The sequence below is a fragment of the Ranitomeya imitator genome, chromosome 10 (genome assembly GCF_032444005.1).
Source record: "Ranitomeya imitator isolate aRanImi1 chromosome 10, aRanImi1.pri, whole genome shotgun sequence".
NCBI classification, from domain to species: Eukaryota; Metazoa; Chordata; class Amphibia; order Anura; family Dendrobatidae; genus Ranitomeya; species Ranitomeya imitator.
Window position 1 is genome coordinate 6,928,192 of NC_091291.1, and position 22,709 is coordinate 6,950,900.

At 49.4% G+C, this 22,709-nt stretch overlaps 1 protein-coding gene across 3 annotated transcripts in view; it reads right to left on the reverse strand.

Annotated features, from left to right (window-relative positions):
• Nucleotides 1-2,653: 2,653 nt before the first annotated feature.
• Nucleotides 2,654-22,709, reverse strand: part of VWA5B1 (von Willebrand factor A domain containing 5B1) — an 84,125-nt gene continuing 64,069 nt past the window's right edge. For 2 of the 3 annotated variants that reach the window (XM_069742141.1, XM_069742140.1), the window contains exons 15-22: nucleotides 15,255-15,489; nucleotides 12,045-12,356; nucleotides 9,580-9,717; nucleotides 7,841-7,969; nucleotides 7,378-7,452; nucleotides 7,166-7,235; nucleotides 6,979-7,096; nucleotides 5,568-6,433 (exon numbers count right to left, since the gene is read on the reverse strand). In XM_069742141.1, the coding sequence (XP_069598242.1) occupies nucleotides 5,705-6,433; nucleotides 6,979-7,096; nucleotides 7,166-7,235; nucleotides 7,378-7,452; nucleotides 7,841-7,969; nucleotides 9,580-9,717; nucleotides 12,045-12,356; nucleotides 15,255-15,489 (1,806 nt within the window). In that variant the 3' untranslated portion in view covers nucleotides 5,568-5,704. Of the gene's footprint in view, nucleotides 6,434-6,978; nucleotides 7,097-7,165; nucleotides 7,236-7,377; nucleotides 7,453-7,840; nucleotides 7,970-9,579; nucleotides 9,718-12,044; nucleotides 12,357-15,254; nucleotides 15,490-22,709 lie in introns of all 3 variants that reach the window. The other variant, XM_069742138.1, reaches the window with a different exon arrangement.

The window sequence follows — 22,709 nt, forward strand, 5'->3', positions numbered from 1 at the left end:
GTGCATAAATATCTGATTCTTCAGAATTTCTATTAGTCTTTGCCTGATGAAGAGACCTGTGTAGTCTCGAAAGCTGCAATTTGTTACCATCTTTTCAGTTCGCCATTAAAAGGTATCAACCACTGAGGACTCTCAATTCTAAATATTTTTCTATCCACTGGCTAACATGGTACCAAGATATATATCTTTCCTATATCAAAATGTTGGAATCGCTGAAGAATATTTATGGCTTGGTGCTGCAAAAGCTAGACTCCTTAAACTCTTCATTCCCCCCCTCCCACCTAATACCAGCCAAAACTGGTACAGAAACTGCATGGGACACTTTGTTCTTTTAAAGCTATGCATATTTTCACCGATCAGGGCTAGAGATATAAGGATTATATATTTTGGATGTCCATCAAGAGATCTATAGCTCACTGAAACCGCTAGGAGCTAAACCCAGCGAGTTGCAGGGAGCGGGTTTCTCCGTAAGCGGGTCATGTAACTACGCCGTGTTTACGCTTAAAAGAATCCTCCTGATGTGGTGCACATCCTGATCAATGTGTCGTTCGTATACGAGGTTCATACAGCGAGCTATATATAAAATGGTTTGTCACAGCTCTAAGAAAGGGGAGGATTCAGCCCGAGTGAGGTCACCACAGGAGGAGTGCCTTGGTTTTGGGCTGGAAAATAACTGAGTGGGACATCAGTCTTCCAGTGTCTTTTGTCTGGGATCTAGCTGCTATACAGATGTGTAATATATGCATCTAGATGTGTCGCCCATCCCCCACAGCACACGGTCAGCCATGAGATGAAATGACATATCAAAATGTAGGTGTTCTTTTCAACTTTAATCCCATTTTATCTGTAATTGTACTGTATATACAATACTTGTTTTCTTTATAATATATTTTTATACTTCTGTAAACACTGCCTACCTTTTTTTGAGTAAAATATATAAAATTACTAGCTTTGTCTCTCTTTGCTCTATAACGAACTGTCACGTCCTCTGAAGTGAATTACGCTACTAATGTGGGTTGGCTCCGAACACGTTAATAATTAAGAAATCGGAGCTGGTGGCAGCGGGATTTGTCCTGTGCATTTGGGATGCTTTGTAGCGACTGGCGGCGTTGAAAATTATTGTTCCCGCCTGAGTGGGAGTAGTTATATCGCCCTCGCTGCAGTGTGCCCATTAGCCACTACAAAGCCTTTCTGGCGACTAATTATCCTACGTGCAGTACCCTGTCTGACCTGAGGGTAAGTGGGGAGCCAGAGAGCTGCAAGTTCCAAACTGGAACTAGGAAGTGAGAAATAGATAAATTCCCTCCAGAAAGAACCAGGGGCAACCAAACAACCCCGGTTCATGACAAATTGGTGTGAGTGGTGGGGATGATACAGGTATCCTCCCCGTGAACCGTGACACCCTTGGAGGTGGATGTGGGGGGCACATACTTTTCTCCATATTAATGTGTATGGATGTAGATGAGGACAGAGAAGCACCCGGAGGTGGATGTGGGGGGCACATACTTTCTCCATATTAATGTCTATGGATGTAGATGAGGACAGAGAAGCCCCCGGAGGTGGATGTGGGGGGCACATACTTTCTCCATATTAATGTCTATGGATGTAGATGAGGACAGAGAAGCCCCTGGAGGAGGATGTGGGGGGCACATACTTTCTCCATATTAATGTCTATGGATGTAGATAAGGACAGAGAAGTCCCCGGAGGAGGATGTGGGGGGCACATACTTTCTCCATATTAATGTCTATGGATGTAGATAAGGACAGAGAAGCTCCCGGAGGAGGATGTGGGGGGCACATATCTACATCCATAGACATTAATATGGAGAAAGTAAGGACAGAGAAGCTCCCGGAGGAGGATGTGGGGGGCACATACTTTCTCCATATTAATGTCTATGGATGTAGATAAGGACAGAGAAGTCCCAGGAGGAGGATGTGGGGGGCACATACTTTCTCCATATTAATGTCTATGGATGTAGATAAGGACAGAGAAGCTCCCGGAGGAGGATGTGGGGGGCACATACTTTCTCCATATTAATGTCTATGGATGTAGATGAGGACAGAGAAGCCCCCGGAGGAGGATGTGGGGGGCACATACTGTCTCCATATTAATGTCTATGGATGTAGATGAGGACAGTGAAGCCCCCGGAGGTGGATGTGGGGGGCACATACTTTCTCCATATTAATGTCTATGGATGTAGATGAGGACAGTGAAGCCCCCGGAGGAGGATGTGGGGGGCACATACTTTCTCCATATTAATGTCTATGGATGTAGATGAGGACAGAGAAGCCCCCGGAGGAGGATGTGGGGGGCACATACTTTCTCCATATTAATGTCTATGGATGTAGATGAGGACAGAGAAGCCCCCGGAGGAGGATGTGGGGGGCACATACTTTCTCCATATTAATGTCTATGGATGTAGATGAGGACAGAGAAGCCCCCGGAGGAGGATGTGGGGGGCACATACTTTCTCCATATTAATGTCTATGGATGTAGATGAGGACAGAGAAGCCCCCGGAGGTGGATGTGGGGGGCATATTAATGTCTATGGATGTAGCTGAGGACAGAATAGCCCTCGGAGGTGGGGGGCACATACTTTCTCCATATATTGCACCCATCATGTGACTTATGAATGACACATCACTCGGGTCGGTCACAAAGTATCACTTTACTGAACACAAATCTGATGATACAAGATCCGGAATGTTTGCTGCCGACAGACAGGAGAACACTGAGAATATCTGATACCTGATGCCGAATCCTCCGACAGCCGCAGTAAGAACCAAGCTGAATGACCAGAAGGCACGAGGGAGCAGCCGGACGGCGCGCAGCAAGAGATGGATCAACTTCTAGAGACGGGATGGGTGGGCAGCGGAGACCCCCGAGGCGCAGCAGCATCTGACGACCCTCAGTGGGAGAGATGAAGCGGAATCCTTGTATACTCATGTTCTATATTCACTATTCTCAATACCTCCGCTTGCTTTCTGCGAACACTCTAAAGAGCTGCCCTCAAACTTCTCACAGCTGCGGGTTTGTTACAGTTGTATCCATTCTAGACAATCCTCTGTAAGCTGTGCTGCTCTGATGGGTTGTTACAATGTATCAGTCTGGGGTCCAGGCCATTTAGCTTGCAGAGGATTGGCAGGACTTGATACAACTGTGACAAACCCTCAGCTGAGATAAGGTAAGACATTTTCATACTTTCATAGAAAGCAGAGATCTTGATAAAATGCTAGAAAACTGTGAAACTATGTGACGTACGCGTAGGGCTTTATTCTCAGCGCCCCTTTAAAATGTGAGAAGTGAAATATGTCTGTGCTGCAAACTCTGCTGGAAGAAGGCGTGGTGACGGTCTGGGCCAAAAGGAGAAGAAAGAGCATCTCCCATCAGATAGGACATCAGCTGTGAGCTTCTGTCTATGACTACACTGTCATTTCTTAATAAGTTCTGCTGAACCGATACCTGCTGTGATACGACCACCGTATGGCGGTAATATCAGCCTGTGCATAGTGATATCTATTCCATAAGAGCATCGTTGTCAACCGAGGAGCCCACTATACCCACTATAGATAGTGGGGGCCCACTCATGTATTTGCCCCCTGCGCTGATTGACTAACTGCGCCTGTATACGGCGCACAATGGTCACTTCACAAATTCTCCCCATCCCCCACCACCTGACGCTCCAATAAGGCTGAATAGAAGGATAAGATTGTCCCCGCTGATCTACCTGCCATAACTAATCACATGACTCATAGTCCTGACTCCTTACAATCAGCAAGTGTCAAGGGGGCGGTGCCATGAATGTCCTTAATGACCCTCCTATGGGAACAGGATGATCTTCCACCCTCCAGCGCTGTGCACATGTACACTAAAGGCATGAGAATCTCTCTCCATCTATCTATCCATTCATCTCTCCATCAATAATCCATCTCTCCATCAATAATCCATCTCTCCATCAATAATCCATCTCTCCATCCATGCACATCTCCATCTAACTGTCTCCATCCATCCAACTCTCCGTCCATCTCTATCTCCATCCATCCATCCATCTCTCTGCATCCATCATTCTCTATCTCCATCCATCTCTCTTTCTCTCTCCATCTATCACTCTCGTTCTTTTTCCATCCCTCTTTCTCTCCATCCATCCACTCTCTATCTCCATCCTTCTCTCTTCATCCATCTCTTTCTCTCGCCATCCATCTCCATCTGTCTCTCTTTCTCCATCCATCTCTCTCTCCATCTGTCTCTTTCTCCATCATCCATCTCTCTCTCCATCATCCATCTCTCTCTCCATCATCCATCTCTCTCTCCATCATCCATCTCTCTCTCCATCATCCATCTCTCTCCATCTCTCTTTTTCTCTCTCCATCTACCCCTTTCTTTCTCTCCATCCATCCATCTCTTTCTCTCTCCATCCATCTCTTTCTCTCTCTATCTATCACTCTCGTTCTTTATCCATCCCTCTTTCTCTCTTCATCCATCCATCTCTGTTCATCCATCTCTTTCTCTCTCCATCCATCTCTCCATCTGTCTCTCTTTCTCCATCCATCTCTCTCCATCATCCATCTCTCTCCATCTCTCTTTTTCTCTCTCCATCTACCCCTTTCTTTCTCTCCATCCATCCATCTTTCTCTCTCTATCTATCACTCTCGTTCTTTATCCATCCCTCTTTCTCTCTTCATCCATCCTTCTCTGTTCATCCATCTCTTTCTCTCTCCATCCATCTCTCCATCTGTCTCTCTTTCTCCATCCATCTCCCTCCTTCATCCATCTCTCTCCATCTCTCTTTTTCTCTCTCCATCTATCCCTTTCTTTCTCTCCATCCATCCCTTTCTTTCTCTCCATCCATCCCTCTCTTTTTCTCTCTCCATTCATCCGTCGTACAGGAATGCTACACTGTGCGCTCAGCGTGTGATACAGGAAGACGATTTGTGTACAATTCTTCCTCGTCGTGAGAAAGTCGTCGTGAAACGCGCCGGGGTGAATGTGTGCAGACCGAGAGATATTAGATCACAAAACAAGGAAGTAGATCTGATGTGCAGAAGAAACCTTCCCCTCCCCCCAACAAAAAGAAACACACAGATGACAAAAAAACCCAACAAGTTAACCTCAAAACACAAGAAAAGTCCAAGACCCCATGCATAGAGCTGATCCCACATTCCTGCAAGTTATATCCCCCCCAATACACAGAATATCACGTGGCTGTCTACACTCAGGACGCTCTCACGGAGAAGACAGGAGCGGGCACGATGGGGTATCGTATGCCGTCTCCAACCACAGACTGGACAAGACCCCGCAGCTCATACTCACACCTACAAAGCTGGAAGACCCCCACATAACCGGGGATGACGGGTACGTCACCAGAAAAGGGTGGGACAGACCACCATGGGCACGAAGGGGCAAAGGACCATGCGAGGATTGGAGAGCACACGTAGAAGTACACGGACGGACGGTATCAGTGCCCGGCGTCCCCACCATGGGACTAACATGCAAACAGGCCCTGACTACTGGTGGCTTCCATCGCTCCTGGTGGCACACCTGTCTGTCCCTTACATGGCAGGAGGTCCCCTTTAATCCCCCTTGGTGCCACCGGCAGCGTCCTCTCCTGGTACCCGCCCCACTAGTAGCACTGATACAACTCTTCACGACAAAGCCATACCACAACACACAGACCGATACACCCCGGCGCCGTCGTCCCGTCCGCTACACGCTGCTCGGGTTGTAACACAAGACGTTGAACTGCAAATTTTCATCCCAATGTCGGAGCAGCACGAAAAGCTGCTGGGCGGCGGACTTGACGGTGGCCAGCGTGCGTCCCTCAGGGATCTTCTGCCGGCACAGCCACCGGTCAGCCTTGGCGGCCAGTAGCTCCCACTCAATGAAGTAAGCTGCGGAGTTGTTCTCGAGCCAGGCCAGGGCGACGGCGGTGGCCCAGATCATGCTTTCTGGATGTGACCTTCGCTGCTCCTCAATGCTCTCCATCCACGTCTGGACCTCGGCGCCATCAGACTCCGACCCCAATCCGCTGTCTGTGTGAATGGAGGCCGAGTCTTGGGCGCTGTCGGGAGATGAAAAGCGTCGCACGGGCAGGACGGGGAGCGTCAGTTCGTTCTCGGACTTTGCGGATCGAGAGGGACTGTCCAAGGCGCTGCTGGAGAGGTGGCGTGTCCGCGACGGCTGCTGGCAGACGTCTTCACCAAATCCATTCAATGTGGTATGGTGTTCGTCGTCCGGGGCAAGAAACTGCCCCGTGCCCGCCGTAGAGGGTCCGGGGTCCTTACGTGAAGGAGAAGAACCGTGAGATACGGGGCTCAGAGCAGATCGGTGACTTGTGAACGGAGACGTCCACTTGAGTTTGTCCATCGGGATGTTGGCCGCATCGGCAAAGGCCTGGTTCAATAGGAAAGCGCCACAAGCCAACTGCAGCGTGACCTACGGGAGGGGCGACACCAAAACCAGCCGTCATCTCACAAGCGGTCAGTAAAGAAGGGGCCGGTTTTACTTACATCACTGGAAACGAGAAATTCTGCAGGTTCCTTTAAGGATCTCTGCTTGCTGTCAAAGAATTGGAAAGGTCATTCGTTGTTGCATTTCAGTTATCGCAATTCCCCTTTTAGTGAGGACGGGATTTACATTCATGGATTTAAAAAAAGGCTTTTTCCATCCGTTGACAGCAAGCAGGGTTCTCGAAAATGGCGATGAATTGAAACAAAAATGAAACCTTTCCCCTCTCCTGCCGGCAGCAGCTCTATAAAATGTCACAAACCTCTAAGAGCTGCATCTATTGTTAAGAGGCGAGGTGGAGGGGGGAGACGCGGCCTAGCTTCTCTATTCTTAGTGTCCCACCAGAAGGAGCGGCCATGGAAATTAATATTTATCTGCGTGAAACTGTAGCCCCCCATTAAACCTGCACACGGTACAGACAGCAGCAGGATCTCCGGGCCGAGAGGCCGTCCCCCGAGGATCCTGGCACTCACCAGGGGCAGGTAGTCGATGTTCTTCTCGCTGTCGTTTTCTTCGCTGCCTTTTCCGGGGGATTTAATCATGAATCCTTTGGCGGCTCGGGTCAGAAGTCTCGTCTTATTGAGGCTCAACCTACGACAAGACGAGAGATCAGGAGACCCGCCGGAGCGAACGCGAGATCTGCATGTGAGCGCGGGTTACCTGGCCGCAAACAGACTCTCTATGGACCTCTGAGAATGGGCCGAGGACACGGACGGACTGCGCGGGGCGGCTGAAAGACAGACACGATAGGGATGCAGGCATTTAAAGGGCCGCTGCAGGAAATAGTGGTCACAACACCAGTCGCTTCCTATGAGGACCGTTGCAGACTCGGCTCCGCCATCATTGTGCTCTACAATCTTCATAGTTCTCACCTTGTGGAAAGCTGCAGCGTTCCCATCCCAAGGACACTGGCGTGGTGCAGGGCGATATGGCGCACTCGTCTGCATCTGAAGGAGAATGACGGCGTTACCAGCTGGCATCTATAGACCTTCTTTGCCCCTCACAGGAGAAGACCCCACATGACTTGTTTACCTGCAGCAGCCCCTGGGGGGCGCTCACCTGGATTTATAAAGGCTGTGCATTGGGCGCCCCCTAGTGGTCGCAGCTTGTGGCCAGAATTATCTCATTTATCAGGTCTGCTCAATGCGAGCTCCTCACAGCTCGCACAGGGCGGTTACGGACAAAAGGGGCTTCAGAGATTGGAGTTTTACTTTTGGGGGAGACCTAATTTGCATATTTTTTGCCTCAGTTACATTCCCGGTCACCGAATGGATCTGCACAGTAAGAATCAGCCCCCCAGGACAAAAATAAATTAACACGGCAACGAGTTCTTACTGAAAAATCGATCTTCTGAAGAGTCGGACACACATGTTGACTGCGATCGGCCCAGTCCGATGGAGAATCCTCGCAGGCGGCGACTTCCGGAGCTTAAGCTGCGCTGAGAGCCCTGTTTGAGAGCAGCACCTAGCAGGGAATGAGGGCATCCTCCTCAGTCAGTGCGAGAGGCCTCCGGACAAAGACAGAGAGAGAAAGGACCAGACGAGAGACTCACAGTTAACACAGACGGACAGACAGGTGCTGGAGACATGGGGTAAGAAGGGTGAAGGATGGGAGAGGTGAAGGGTGGGAAACGTGGAGGGTGGGCACCATGGATTGTGGGCAATATGGATGGTGGAACAGGTGATGGGTGGAAGACATGGGGGTAGGAAAGGTGGAGGGAGGGAGAGGTGAAGGGCGAGAGAGGTGAAGGGCGAGAGAGGTGAAGGGCGAGAGAGGTGAAGGGCGAGAGAGGTGAAGGGCGAGAGAGGTGAAGGGCGAGAGAGGTGGAGGGCGAGACAGGTGGAGGGCGAGACAGGTGGAGGGCGAGACAGGTGGAGGGCGAGACAGGTGGAGGGCGAGACAGGTGGAGGGCGAGAGAGGTGAAGGGCGAGAGAGGTGGAGGGCGGGAGAGGTGAAGGGCGGGAGAGGTGAAGCGCCAGAGATGGAGGGCGGGAGGTGGAGGGCAGGAGAGGTGGAGGGTGAGAGAGGTAGAGATGGAGGGCGAGAGAGGTGGAGGGCGAAAGAGAGGTGGAGGGCGAGAGAGGTGGAGGGCGAGAGAGGTGGAGGGCAGGAGAGGTGGAGGGCGAGAGATGGAGGGCGAGAGAGGTGAATGGCGAGAGTGGTGAAGGGCGGGAGAGGTGGAGGGCCAGAGGTGGAGGGCCAGAGGTGGAGGGCCAGAGGTGGAGGGCAGGAGAGGTGGAGGGCAGGAGACGTGGAGAGAGGGAGGGCGAGAGAGGTGGAGGGCGAGAGAGGTGAAGGGCGAGAGAGGTGAAGGGCGAGAGAGGTGAAGGGCGAGAGAGGTGGAGAATGAAAGAGGTAGAGAGATGGAGGGCGGGAGAGATGGAGGGCGGGAGAGATGGAGGGCGGGAGAGATGGAGGGCGGGAGAGATGGAGGGCGGGAGAGGTGGAGGGCGGGAGAGGTGGAGGGCGAGAGAGGTGGAGGGCGAGAGAGGTGGAGGGCGAGAGAGGTGGAGGGCGAGAGAGGTGAAGGGCGAGAGAGGTGAAGGGCGAGAGAGGTGAAGGGCGAGAGAGGTGAAGGGCGAGAGAGGTGGAGGGCGAGAGAGGTGGAGGCCGAGAGAGGTGGAGGGCGAGAGAGGTGGAGGGCGAGAGAGGTGGAGGGCGAGAGAGGTGGAGGGCGGGAGGTGGAGGGCGGGAGGTGGAGGGCAGGAGAGGTGGAGAGAGGGAGGGCGAGAGAGGTGGAGGGCGAGAGAGGTGAAGGGCGAGAGAGGTGAAGGGCGAGAGAGGTGAAGGGCGAGAGAGGTGGAGAATGAAAGAGGTAGAGAGATGGAGGGTGGGAGAGATGGAGGGCGAGAGAGGTGGAGGGCGAGAGAGGCGGAGGGCGAGAGAGCTGGAGGGCGAGAGAGCTGGAGGGCGAGAGAGGTGGACGGCGAGAGAGGTGGAGGGCGGGAAAGGTGGAGGGCGTTGGAATTGGTAGAGATAAAGCCAAAAACAAAAAGGTAGGACTAATAGAACCTGGAGGGGAGCAGCATGAGATGCGGCAGGCGGAGCTTTCCTGCAGAGCATTGCGCCGTTACCTGTGTTGGCGTACTCCACCACGCTGGGCAGGTACGAGTTGCTGCTGAGGTCTACGGGGACGAACGCCGTGTACTTGCTGATGACATTACAGGCCTTGCTGGCATTAATGGCGTTGAGCTGGAATCGGCGTCCGACACCTACAGGGGAAGCACAGGGAGGTCGGTGATGGCGGACACGTGGCCTGATGTGAGGGGGATTATTCCTGGTTACTCAGTGGATTTGTCTAGATGTGGTTCCATGTGTGATGTGTCACCTCATGAATAGGAAGACCAGCCACTGAGGAGCCCGGGGAAGGTGGGCGACAACCCAGTGCAAACTATAATGGAAACCAGATAGGGGAAGGTCACAATAATAAATCGGTGCCAGGATCAACGTGGGCGAGGAAATGAGAGAAGAGACGGACCCTCCCTGCTCCTCCAGTGTCAGGTCATCACAGTCAGACACCAAAGACCCTCACCGGGGATTCTCTGCCTCTAAATATCCCATCCTACAACTACAGTCACAGAAACCCCATAACTACAGCCACAGAGATCCCAAAACTATAGCCACAGAGATCCCATAACTACAGCCACAGAGATCCCATAACTACAGCCAGAGATCCCATAACTACAGCCAGAGATCCCATAACTACAGCCACAGAGACATAACTACAGCCACAGAGATCCCATAACGACAGTCACACAGATCCCATAACTACAGCCACAGAGATCCCATAACTACAGCCACAGAGATCCCATAACTACAGCCACAGAGATCCCATAACTACAGCCAGAGATCCCATAACTACAGCCACAGAGATCCCATAACTACAGCCACAGAGATCCCATAACTACAGCCACAGAGATCACATAACGACAGTCACAGAGACCCCATAACGACAGTCACACAGATCCCATAACTGCATCCAAAGTGAGCCCACATCATCAGCCAGTGATGCCATAACTACACCCACAGAGACCCCACAACAACAGCCACAGAGACCCCATAACAACAGCTACAGAGACCCCACAACTGAAGCCATAGAGACCCCATAACAACAGCTACAGAGAATCCATAACTCCAGCCAAAGAGACCCCATAACTCCAGCCAAAGAGACCCCATAGCTCCAGCCAAAGAGACCCCATAATTCCAGCCAAAGAGACCCCATAACTATATCAACGGTGACCCGACATCAGCTGTGGTGATCTCGTAATTAGTGCTGTATGTTGAAGCTCTTGGGCACCAATACAAAATCTCCAATATGGTCCCCAACTCCCCCACATCTTCTCCAAAAGACAATTTGGACCACGAGGCTTCATGGCCGGGGTCACTACTGTCACCTCTGATCGTTACGCCCATGCCTTTATTGACAGACACAGTAACTCCCCCACATCTCATCAAGTTGGTCTCTCCTTATTTCACTTATTTCAGGGGTCTTCTATATAATCTAGAATAGTAAGAAACGTGATGGACTACTAGACAACAAGGGGGGCACAATGTTTAGTGATTTTAGGCTTAGCTTCGTGTAAACCCAAGGCTAAGGCCTAAATATCTCCAGGATCTCAGCTCTGAAAATTTTTGACATAAAACAACAATCACAGGGGTCTAGACATCACACGTCACTTATAGTGAACAAGGCCATCACTAACACCACTGCTTCACCTCTAGAGCCTCGGCCATCACTGCTTCGCCTCCAAAAAGTTGACCATCAGTAACACCAATGATACATCTCTGGAGTCTTGGCCATCACCATCACCACTGCTCCACGTCTGGAGACCGAGGCTATCATTGACACCATTGCTTCACCTCTAGAGCCTCGGCCATGATTGACACCAATGATGCACCTCTGAAGTCTCGGACATCAACACCATTGCTCCACTTCTAGAGACCGGGGCCATCACTGACTCCATTGCTCCACCTCTGAAGTCCCGGACATCATCCACACCACTGCTCCACCTCTGCAGCCATCACCAACACCACTGCTCCACCTCTGGAGTCCCAGCCATCACCAACACCACTGCTCCACTTTTGGTTCCTTAGTCTTCACTGACATTACTGCCCTATGTCTGGAACCCTGCCCATCACCGACACCATTGCTCTACCTCTGGAGCCCCAGCCATCTCTGACACCACTGCTCCACCTCAGGAGACCAGGGCCTTCAGCAACACTGCTGCTTCACCTCTGGAGCTCCAGCCATCACTGGCACCCATGGAGCGCCGGCTTTGAAGTTAGTATGGCCGGCCCGTTGGGGCATATCAGTACATATTGTGAGGTCAGTTGCTTGGGATCTCCCTCTATTATTTTGCTAATACTAACACTACTTTTGCTGTGGTGCCGCCTCATATAGTGAACGGTTTGTGGCTTTTTTTTGGAAACAGCAAAATCAAACGTTTCCACCGGCTACCAGTGAGAAGCTTTGCACAGCAGTAAATAGGGGTGCAGTGAGAATTGGGGCCTCATGATGAGGTTCTGCATTTTTTATTACCATGCTCGATGTCACTTTCTCTCTCAGCCAGCTGCTCAAAGTCTCGAATGATGGATTTGGCCGACAGATGATGAAACGTCTCGTTCCACAGGTCGCTCTCGTCGTCGTCTCTGTTCTCCCGTTCCCTGAAAAGCTTTTGGATGTCGAATGCGATTTCCCACTGCACCGGGTGATTGCCCTTCAGGCCCCTGACCACAGCCTTGCACATAGAGGTCGGGTGAGAAGACGGACTCTTCATCCCAGATATCTTCTCTTGAGGGAACTCCACTGATGACGGCTCGGTTTCGAAGGTGAAACATGGATGATGACAATCTACGAGAGAACAATGCAGGACAATGACTCCATGTGTCAATACCCTGATAGACAATCACATTACCTATCTTAAAGGGGTTAATTGACCACCGCCAATGGCCACTGGAAGCCTTGAGCCATTTCCAAAAAATTATGTAGGTCAGGTTCCATCTTACCAGCATATGGACAACCCTACCAGAGGGGCTTTGGCCCCAACTCATCATTCGCATTATTTGTTTTTCGTGACTTATTATTACTCCAGAAGAAAGGTGCAAAGATGATGATGAATCGGGGCCATATTTCTTAACACCCTGAGACAATCAGCCCTCATTAAGCCCCAATATTGCTCATCAGGGACGGGTCCTTTTTTGCCTCAGGACCTCTGCATTATACAAGCTATAGTAGAGGTATTGGGATTACGAGGTCATAGCTTTGCATCCACCCTGGGAGTAAAGTGGTTCTGGCTGCCAGTGGGTAGGTAGTAGTACTGGCGGGTCATCGAGGCCGTCAAGCATGGGGCGGGCCATATGTATTTTGCGATGGGACCCTGAGACCCTCCCTCCACAGTGAACGCCCCTGCAGATACCCACATAGTCAATGCTTCAGTATATTTAGCCACATTACTCAATAAAACCTCTTTTCTCTGTGGATTACTTGGGTGGGTGAGGGGCCCTGATGTCCGGAAGCATCCTGGCACAGAGTGGCTCGTCTACAGCAGAGCAGATCAGTTCCAACGAGCCATTGTATATGTATGGCATTTCCCACACACTCCGAGAAGGAGACAATGGAAAGTAGAGCAACAACCTGGGTATTTATGCTGCGGGTCTGTGTTTTATGGATGAATTATTATAATTATCACATTCTGTATTATTATTACAGCTGCAGGCGGAGAGTTACGCTGCTTGTTTCATAAAGTCTATGAATGAATCCCCCGAGGAGCTCGGCTCATTCATACAATCCCTCACTAAATAATGAATGGCCGCCTCTCAGCGGGAGCTCCTGTGCACTTTGATTCGCATCCTGCATTATTCACCGGGAAATGTGCAAATACAGAAGAATATTCCTGGCCTGAACATGACTGATCCCAGGTTATACCGGCTGTACATATATAATTATATACAGGAGATGCCCAGGTTATAGCAGCTGTACGTATATAATTATATACAGGAGATGCCCAGGTTATACCAGCTGTACATATATAACTATATACAGGAGATCCCCATGTTATAGCAGCCGTACATATATAATTATATACAGGAGATGACCAGGTTATAGCAGCTGTACATATATAACTATATACAGGAGATGCCCAGGTTATACCAGCTGTACATATATAAATATATACAGGAGATGCCCAGGTTATACCAGCTGTACATATACCATTATATAGAGGAGATGCCCAGGTTATATCAGCTGTGCATATATCATTATATACAGGAGATGCCCAGGTTATAGCAGCTGTACATAAATAACTATATACAGGAGATGCCCAGGTTATACCGGCTGTACATATATAATTATATACAGGAGATGCCCAGATTATACCGGCTGTACATATATTATTATATACAGGAGATACCCAGGTTATACCGGCTGTACATATATAATTATATACAGGAGATGCCCAGGTTATACCAGCTGTACATATATAATTATATACAGGAGATGCCCAGGTTATAGCAGCTGTACATATACCATTATATAGAGATGCCCAGGTTATATCAGCTGTGCATATATCATTATATACAGGAGATGCCCAGGTTATACCAGCTGTACATATATAACTATATACAGGAGATGCCCAGGTTATACCAGCTGTACATATATAATTATATACAGGAGATGCCCAGGTTATAGCAGCTGTACATATATAATTATATAGAGGAGATGCCCAGGTTATATCATCTGTGCATATATCATTATATACAGGAGATGCCCAGGTTATACCAGCTGTACATATATAACTATATACAGGAGATGCCCAGGTTATACCGGCTGTACATATATAATTATATACAGGAGATGCCCAGGTTATAGCAGCTGTACATATATCATTATATACAGGAGATGCCCAGGTTATAGCAGCTGTACATATATTATACACAGGAGATGCCCAGGTTATACCAGCTGTACATATATCATTATATACAGGAGATGCCCAGGTTATACCAGCTGTACATATATCATTATATACAGGAGATGCCCAGGTTATAGCAGCTGTACATATACCATTATATAGAGGAGATGCCCAGGTTATACCAGCTGTGCATATATCACTATATACAGGAGATGCCCAGGTTATAGCAGCTGTACATATATCATTATATACAGGAGATGCCCAGGTTATAGCAGCTGTACATATACCATTATATAGAGGAGATGCCCAGGTTATACCAGCTGTGCATATATCATTATATACAGGAGATGCCCAGGTTGTAGCAGCTGTACATATACCATTATATATAGGAGATGCCCAGGTTATACCAGCTGTGCATATATCATTATATACAGGAGATGCCCAGGTTATACCAGCTGTACATATATCATTATATATAGGAGATGCCCAGGTTATACCAGCTGTACATATATAATTATATACAGGAGATGCCCAGGTTATACCAGCTGTACATATATAATTATATACAGGAGATGCCCAGGTTATAGCAGCTGTACATATACCATTATATAGAGGAGATGCCCAGGTTATACCAGCTGTACATATATAATTATATACAGGAGATGCCCAGGTTATACCAGCTGTACATATATAATTATATACAGGAGATGCCCAGGTTATAGCAGCATGCTCTTTATTATTAGCCGGATGTAATTGTGTTGGGTGTTTGGTCGGTGAACGCCATGTAGCGCCTCTTGCCCGCTCACACACATTAGTACATGGACTATCAAGGATAGCCTCACCCAGGTCTCCCGGGCTGCAGAAAGGCTGACTGTCCGAGGAAGATTTCAGAGAGAGGGCGGTCTCCTGCTGGGTGGAGGGACTTCCTGAGTTTGACGCTTGCGGACCCTCATGTGTCAGTGGGGATTCCCAGTCATGGCAGAACGACAGGCAGCTCTGCTGAAGAAGAGATGGCCGCCTGGCGCCAGCTCCCCTAATTTTTGTGGTGCTGACAAATGGGCTGATGGATAGAGATGACTGATGGAATCCAGACAATGGATATGGGGGAGAGAAAAGATGGCGGAGCATTACTATCTTATAATTACTGGTGAATTTCTGTAATAACTGCACTCCAAACTGAACAAATTTCCTGATCTTACCGTCTACCGTATGTAGTGACACCATTAAATCACCGGAGTATCTACCACACCCGATAAATATCCTCCTGATACAGTGCCATGACTGAGTATCCGAAAGAGTTTGAATAATTCTGGTGGTCATAAATAGACTCTTTAAAAAGAGTTAAAACAAGGCCTGGGCTGGTGGTCAGGTTAGAGATGGTCATTACAAGACCTCGGTTAGGGTTGGTGAAAGGGGTGGTCAGTAGACAGGATGGGTTGGTGGATGGTTAACACATGGTCATTACAAGGTCTAGGTCAGATGTTGGTCGTCTTTGAAAGGATTACTAGAATATCTGGGTTGGTGGATGGCTCACACATGGTCAATATGAGGTCTAGGTCAGATGTTGGTTGGCATTGGAGGCCGGTTTACAGGTGATCATTACAAAGTTAAAGTTGGGTCTCGATTTAAAAATGGCCTGAGTTGGTGGATGGCTTATAGATGGTCGCTACAAGGTCTGAGTTGGTGAATGGTTTACAGAAGGCCTGTTTTGATGTCCATACAATTCTTGGATTGGTAGCTCATTTGGACATAGTCATTAAAGGTTCTAGGTTAAAGGTTGGTTTAGACTTGGACTTGAGAAGGTTGCTGATCAGTTTGGAAATGGTCAGTACAAGGTCTGGGTTGGTTGTTGATAGAGATATTTCAAAGTCCCTGGGGTGGTGGTTGGTTTACAGATGGTCATTACAATATTTAAGTTAATTTTTTGGTTTGGAGATGGTCACTAGAATATTTGGGTCGGTGGATGGTTTAGAGACTCCTGACAAGGTCTGAGTTGGTGGATGGTTTAGATATGGGTTTGGATTGGAGGCTCATTTAAAGCTGGCCTTACAAGAACTGTCTTGGTTGTTGACTTAAAAATGGTATCAGTTGGTAGATGGTTTAGAAAATGCCCGTTTTGTTTGATGTTTTTTGGGGTTGGTGGTTCAATTGGACATAGTCATTAAAAGTTCCAGATTGGTTGGTTTAGATATATTCATGAGAAGGTTGTTGATCAGTTTGGAGATGATCACTACAAAGTTTGAGTTGGTTTAGATATGGATATTACAAGGTTTGGGTGGTGGTTTGTTTACACATGGTCATTACAAGGTGTGTGTCAGTAACATCTGGGTTGGTGGATTATTTAGAGAAGGTCATGGCGACGTCAGTGTTCATAAATGGTTTTGATATACGGGTTTCTTTTGGAGGCTGGTTTAAAGCTGGTCAATATAAGATCTGCATTGGTTGTTGATTTAGAGATGGTGTGGGTTGGTCGATGGCTCACAGATGGTCACTACAAGGTGTGGGTTGGTGAATGGTTTACAGAAGCCCTGGTTTGAATGATGTTTGGAGATAGTCACTACCAGATTTGGGTTAGTCCTTGGTGTAGATAGGAATAATACAAGTTCTGCTGTGGTGTTTGGTTTATAGATGGTCACTAAAAGGTTTGAGTTGGTGGTTGGTTTCGTCATGGTGATTAGAAGGTCTGGATTAGTTGGCTTTAGGTTTTGACAAGGTTGGTAGTCAGTTTGGAGATGGTCTCTACAATATTCAGGTTGGTTTAAACATGGTCACTACAAGACCTGGATTCGTGGTCCAGGTCTGACGTGTATCTTATTACTTGAGTTGGGGGTTTGGATGAAGTAAGGACATTAGAAGTAGGAGGTTCTTCACTGGTGCTTTGCTCTCGGTTGTTGGAGATCTGTTTCGGGGGCAACATAGCTTGTTATCTGGTGGTTTAGAGTCATCGTTAATCTTTTTCCTCTACTGTAATTATCCAATATGACCACTAATGATATCCATAGTTATTGCTACTATTGGCTGTAGTAAATGTAGGGAACGGAATGGGGTATCGTGAAAGTTTGGAAATTGTTAAAAACTTTTAGAAAACCTACAACTTACGGCCCTCCAGCTGCCATAAACTCAGTCCCGAACTTGTCAGGGCGTGAATGGTGGTGGAGAGGCAGAGGCTGGAGATCACTAGGTATGCAGGATATTTCCGCAGATGTGGTAAGTACTTGGTTGTATTGTTTGGAAGCCTGACCTCCGGTCTAACCTATAAATATACAGTGTAGACACCCTGCACCAGTAATTATAAAAATAATGAAAAAATCAGGCGAACAAGTGGGATTTTTTTTTTGCTACCGCCATAGAAGAAAAAAAAAATCCATTGTTTCTGATTCTTGTCATTATTTCTCTACATTGTGCCAGGCAGAGTGTAAACTTTATAAACTCTCTGATATAACGTCACGATGAAACATTGTCAAGATTATGGAAACACATTGCAAACAAATTATTAAAAGCTGTGGATAACTACAGATACACATAAAAAGGTAAACAATGCCCTTAGAGGGGCTGTGACACCCACCTTCTGTATCATGGACCTCTGCAGTGTTCCTTCTTGTCGTGATTATGGGTTTTCTGACATTTCTGTAGGACATTTCCGTCTAATGATTTTGTTTTTTTTTGCATTTCAAACAATTTCATAAAGTCAGAAACAGATTAAGGCGAGGTGGAGGCGCTGTTGCACTAATTCTTATGTCTCTGGTGGTGGCGAGAAGTGGTACTGCAAGTGATTCTTATGTAAGATTCGTAAGAAACGTCTTGCAGAAACGAAAGAACCAGATTATAAAGTAGTGAGAACCTCTGCGACATATTATATTAGGTAACAGGTCTTTATTTATTCCATCCGCTTAGTATAAATCTACTGTAAGTTTGCTACTTACCTTTCATAACCCTAAATACTGTTCATTACATAGCTCTGTGTATTATGTTTAACCCTATTACTATCATCTATACCCCCTGTGGCGCGCCAGGTGTTGAAAACTACAACTACCAGCAGACCCTAAGGTTGCCCTTGTAGAAAGTTGTATTTTTCTTTTATCAGCCACTGCCATGAAGATGTAGTACATTCAGCTGCACCTCCGGCTGCTGCTGTAAAGCTCCTTAGCGAGTTACCACCTTATTATAAAATCCTTTTTTCGGAGTTGCCCTTGGAGTGATTTGGGCGCCAGGCTCCCTTCCTCAGTTCTGGGATTCGTGTATTTGGCGTGATTTTGGCACAGGGCTCCTTTTTTGGTTCTGGGATTCTTTCCCCTGGCATGATTTGGACATTGGGTTCCCTTCTCGGTTCTGGGATTCTTGCCCCAGCGTGATATGGACATTGGACTCCTTCCTCGGTTATGGGATTTGCGTCCTTGGCGTAATTTTGGTACATGGCTCCTTTCTCGGTTTTAGGACTCATGCCACTAGAGAGGTTTGAACATTGGGCTCCTTTCTCGGTTCTGTGCCTTCTGCCCCAGGCGTGGTTTGAGAATGAGGCTCCATTCTTGGTTTTGTGTCTTCTGCCCTTGGAGCCTCATGCCCAAACCACGTCAAGGGCAGACAACACAAAACCAAGAATGGAGCCTCGTGTCCAAACCACGCCAGGGTTAGAAGGCACAGAACCATGAACGGAGCCTCGTGCCCAAACCACTCCATTCTTGGTTTTGTGTCTTCTGCCCCTGGTGTGGTTTGGGCACGAGGCTTCATTCTTGGCTCTGTGACTCGTGCGCCTGGCGTGGTTTGGGCACGAGGCTTCATTCTTGGTTTTGTATCTTTTGCCGCTGGCGTGGTTTGGGCACGAGGCTCCATTCTTGGTTTTGTGATTTGTGCGCCTGGCGTGGTTTGGGCATGAGGCTCCATTCTTGGTTTTGAATCTTCTGACCCTGGCGTGGTTTGGGCATGAGGCTCCATTCTTGGTTTTGTATCTTCTGACCCTGGCGTGGTTTGGGCACGAGGCTCCATTCTTGGTTTTGTGACTCGTGCGCCTGGCGTGGTTTGGGCATGAGGCTCCATTCTTGGTTTTGTATCTTCTGCCCCTGGCGTGGTTTGGGCATGAGGCTCCATTCTTGGTTTTGTATCTTCTGCCCCTGGCGTGGTTCGGGCATGAGGCTCCATTCTTGGTTTTGTATCTTCTGCCCCTGGCGTGGTTCGGGCATGAGGCTCCATTCTTGGTTTTGTATTTTCTGCCCCTGGCGTGGTTTGGGCACGAGGCTCCATTCTTGGTTTTGTATCTTCTGCCCCTGGCGTGGTTTGGGCACGAGGCTCCATTCTTGGTTTTGTATCTTCTGATCCTGGCGTGGTTTGGGCACGAGGCTCCATTCTTGGTTTTGTGACTCGTGCGCCTGGCGTGGTTTGGGCATGAGGCTCCATTCTTGGTTTTGTATCTTCTGCCCCTGGCGTGGTTCGGGCATGAGGCTCCATTCTTGGTTTTGTATCTTCTCCCCCTGGCATGGTTTGGGCACGAGGCTCCATTCTTGGTTTTGTGACTCGTGCGCCTGGCATGGTTTGGGCATGAGGCTCCATTCTTGGTTTTGTATCTTCTGTCCCTGGCGTGGTTCGGGCACGAGGCTCCATTCTTGGTTTTGTATCTTCTCCCCCTGGCGTGGTTCGGGCATGAGGCTCCATTCTTGGTTTTGTATCTTCTGCCCCTGGCGTGGTTTGGGCACGAGGCTCCATTCTTGGTTTTGTATCTTCTGACCCTGGCGTGGTTTGGGCACGAGGCTCCATTCTTGGTTTTGTGACTCGTGCCCCTGGCGTGGTTTGGGCATGAGGCTCCATTCTTTGTTTTGTATCTTCTGCCCCTGGCGTGGTTTGGGCATGAGGCTCCATTCTTGGTTTTGTATCTTCTGTTCCTGGCGTGGTTTGGGCACGAGGCTCCATTCTTGGTTTCGTATCTTCTGACCCTGGCGTGGTTTGGGCACAAGGCTCCATTCTTGGTTTTGTATCTTCTGCCCCTGGTGTGGTTTGGGCACGAGGCTCCATTCTTGGTTTTGTATCTTCTGACCCTGGCGTGGTTTGGGCACAAGGCTCCATTCTTGGTTTTGTATCTTCTGCCCCTGGTGTGGTTTGGGCACGAGGCTCCATTCTTGATTTTGTGACTCGTACGCCTGGCGTGGTTTGGGCACGAGGCTCCATTCTTGGTTTTGTGACTCGTGCGCCTGGCGTGGTTTGGGCACGAGGCTCCATTCTTGGTTTTGTATCTTCTGTCCTTGGCGTAGTTTGGGCACGAGTCTCCATTTGTGGTTTTGTGACTCGTGCGCCTGGCGTGGTTTGGGCACTTTGGCTTTCTTTCTCAGTTGGGTCTGAAAATTGCAAATGAGATGGATCGAAGGCTTTAACCTGGGCTTTGTTTCCATGGCGACACAGGAGCAGTTGGCTGATATGGTGGCCCCGTATCTGAGCAACTTGCAGGGAACATAATACATTAAGACAACAGCAAAGAGGCGTCTAGAGACGAAGTGCTCAGAATCGGAGAGATAGGTAATTAATGTAATGGCGTCCCCCTGACCTCCGCGGCGCCTGATTCCTCCTGGGAGGTGGTGATCGGTATTAACGACAGTGTGTGTGGGGCTCCATGCCTCCCGCCGGGTTCGACAGTTCTTACAGATTCTTTCTTTTACCTTTTCGGTGCCGGCGCGCCTCAGGTGGTTACAGATACGACACAGTGCTGCTGATGCCGGTGAAGAAAGGGTTAATGGTAGCAGTGATGCCATGGTCCGGGGCCTCAGCTGGGACGCCATGTTATTACAGGTGAATTATCTACTGGCCAGAGATGGATTTTATTGAAAGTGTTTTTCTCATACGTATGAAGCTGCATCGTCCTGAGAGGAAACAAATGTAACCCAAGTGGATGGCGAGGACTGAAGCGGCGTGTCCTCCCGGATATCAGCATCCTGGATATATTGCTGTAATAAGCGGAGTGCAGGAACATGGGAACAACGGGGCCTTAGAGGCACCATGTCCACGGCGGACGCCATTAGACTAAGCTCTGCAGCCTCACACTGACCAATGTTAAAGGTCAATTTACCTTAATAAATCCCAGTATGGTCGCTGGAATAGTGAGGTCACAGGGTGAGGTTACAGGGTGAGGACAGTGAGGTCACAGGGTGAGGACAGTGAGGTCACAGGGTGAGGGCCAGTGAGGTTACAGGGTGAGGACAGTGAGGTCACAGCGTGAGGGCCAGTGAGGTCACAGGGTGAGGGCCAGTGAGGTCACAGGGTGAGGGCCAGTGAGGTCACAGGGTGAGGGCCAGTGAGGTCACAGGGTGAGGGCCAGTGAGGTCACAGGGTGAGGGCCAGTGAGGTCACAGGGTGAGGGCCAGTGAGGTCACAGGGTGAGGGCCAGTGAGGTCACAGGGTGAGGGCCAGTGAGGTCACAGGGTGAGGACAGTGAGGTCACAGGGTGAGGACAGTGAGGTCACAGGGTGAGGACAGTGAGGCCACAGGGTGAGGATAATGAGGTCACAGGGTGAGGGCAGTGAGGTCACAGGGTGAGGATAATGAGGTCACAGGGTGAGGATAATGAGGTCACAGGGTGAGGGCCGGTGAGGTCACAGGGTGAGGGCCAGTGAGGTCACAGGGTGAGGGCCAGTGAGGTCACAGGGTGAGGGCCAGTGAGGTCACAGGGTGAGGGCCAGTGAGGTCACAGGGTGAGGACAGTGAGGTCACAGGGTGAGGACAGTGAGGTCACAGGGTGAGGACAATGAGGTCACATGGTGAGGGCAGTGAGGTCACAGGTGAGGACAGTGAGGTCACAGGGTGAGGACAGTGAGGTCACAGGGTGAGGACAGTGAGGTCACAGGGTGAGGACAGTGAGGTCACATGGTGAGGGCAGTGAGGTCAACGGGTGAGGGCAGTGAGGTCACAGGGTGACGGCAGTAAAGTCACCGGGTGAGGGCAGTAAAGTCACGGGGTGAGGGCAGTAAAGTCACGGGGTGAGGGCAGTAAAGTCACAGGGTGAGGGCAGTAAAGTCACAGGGTGAGGGCAGTAAAGTCACAGGGTGAGGGCTGTGAGGTCACAGGGTGAGGGCTGTGAGGTCACAGGGTGAGGGCTGTGAGGTCACAGGGTGAGGGCTGTGAGGTCACAGGGTGAGGGCTGTGAGGTCACAGGGTGAGGGCTGTGAGGTCACAGGGTGAGGGCTGTGAGGTCACAGGGTGAGGGCGGTGAGGTCACAGGGTGAGGGCGGTGAGGTCACAGGGTGAGGGCGGTGAGGTCACAGGGTGAGGGCGGTGAGGTCACAGGGTGAGGGCGGTGAGGTCACAAGGTGAGGGCGGTG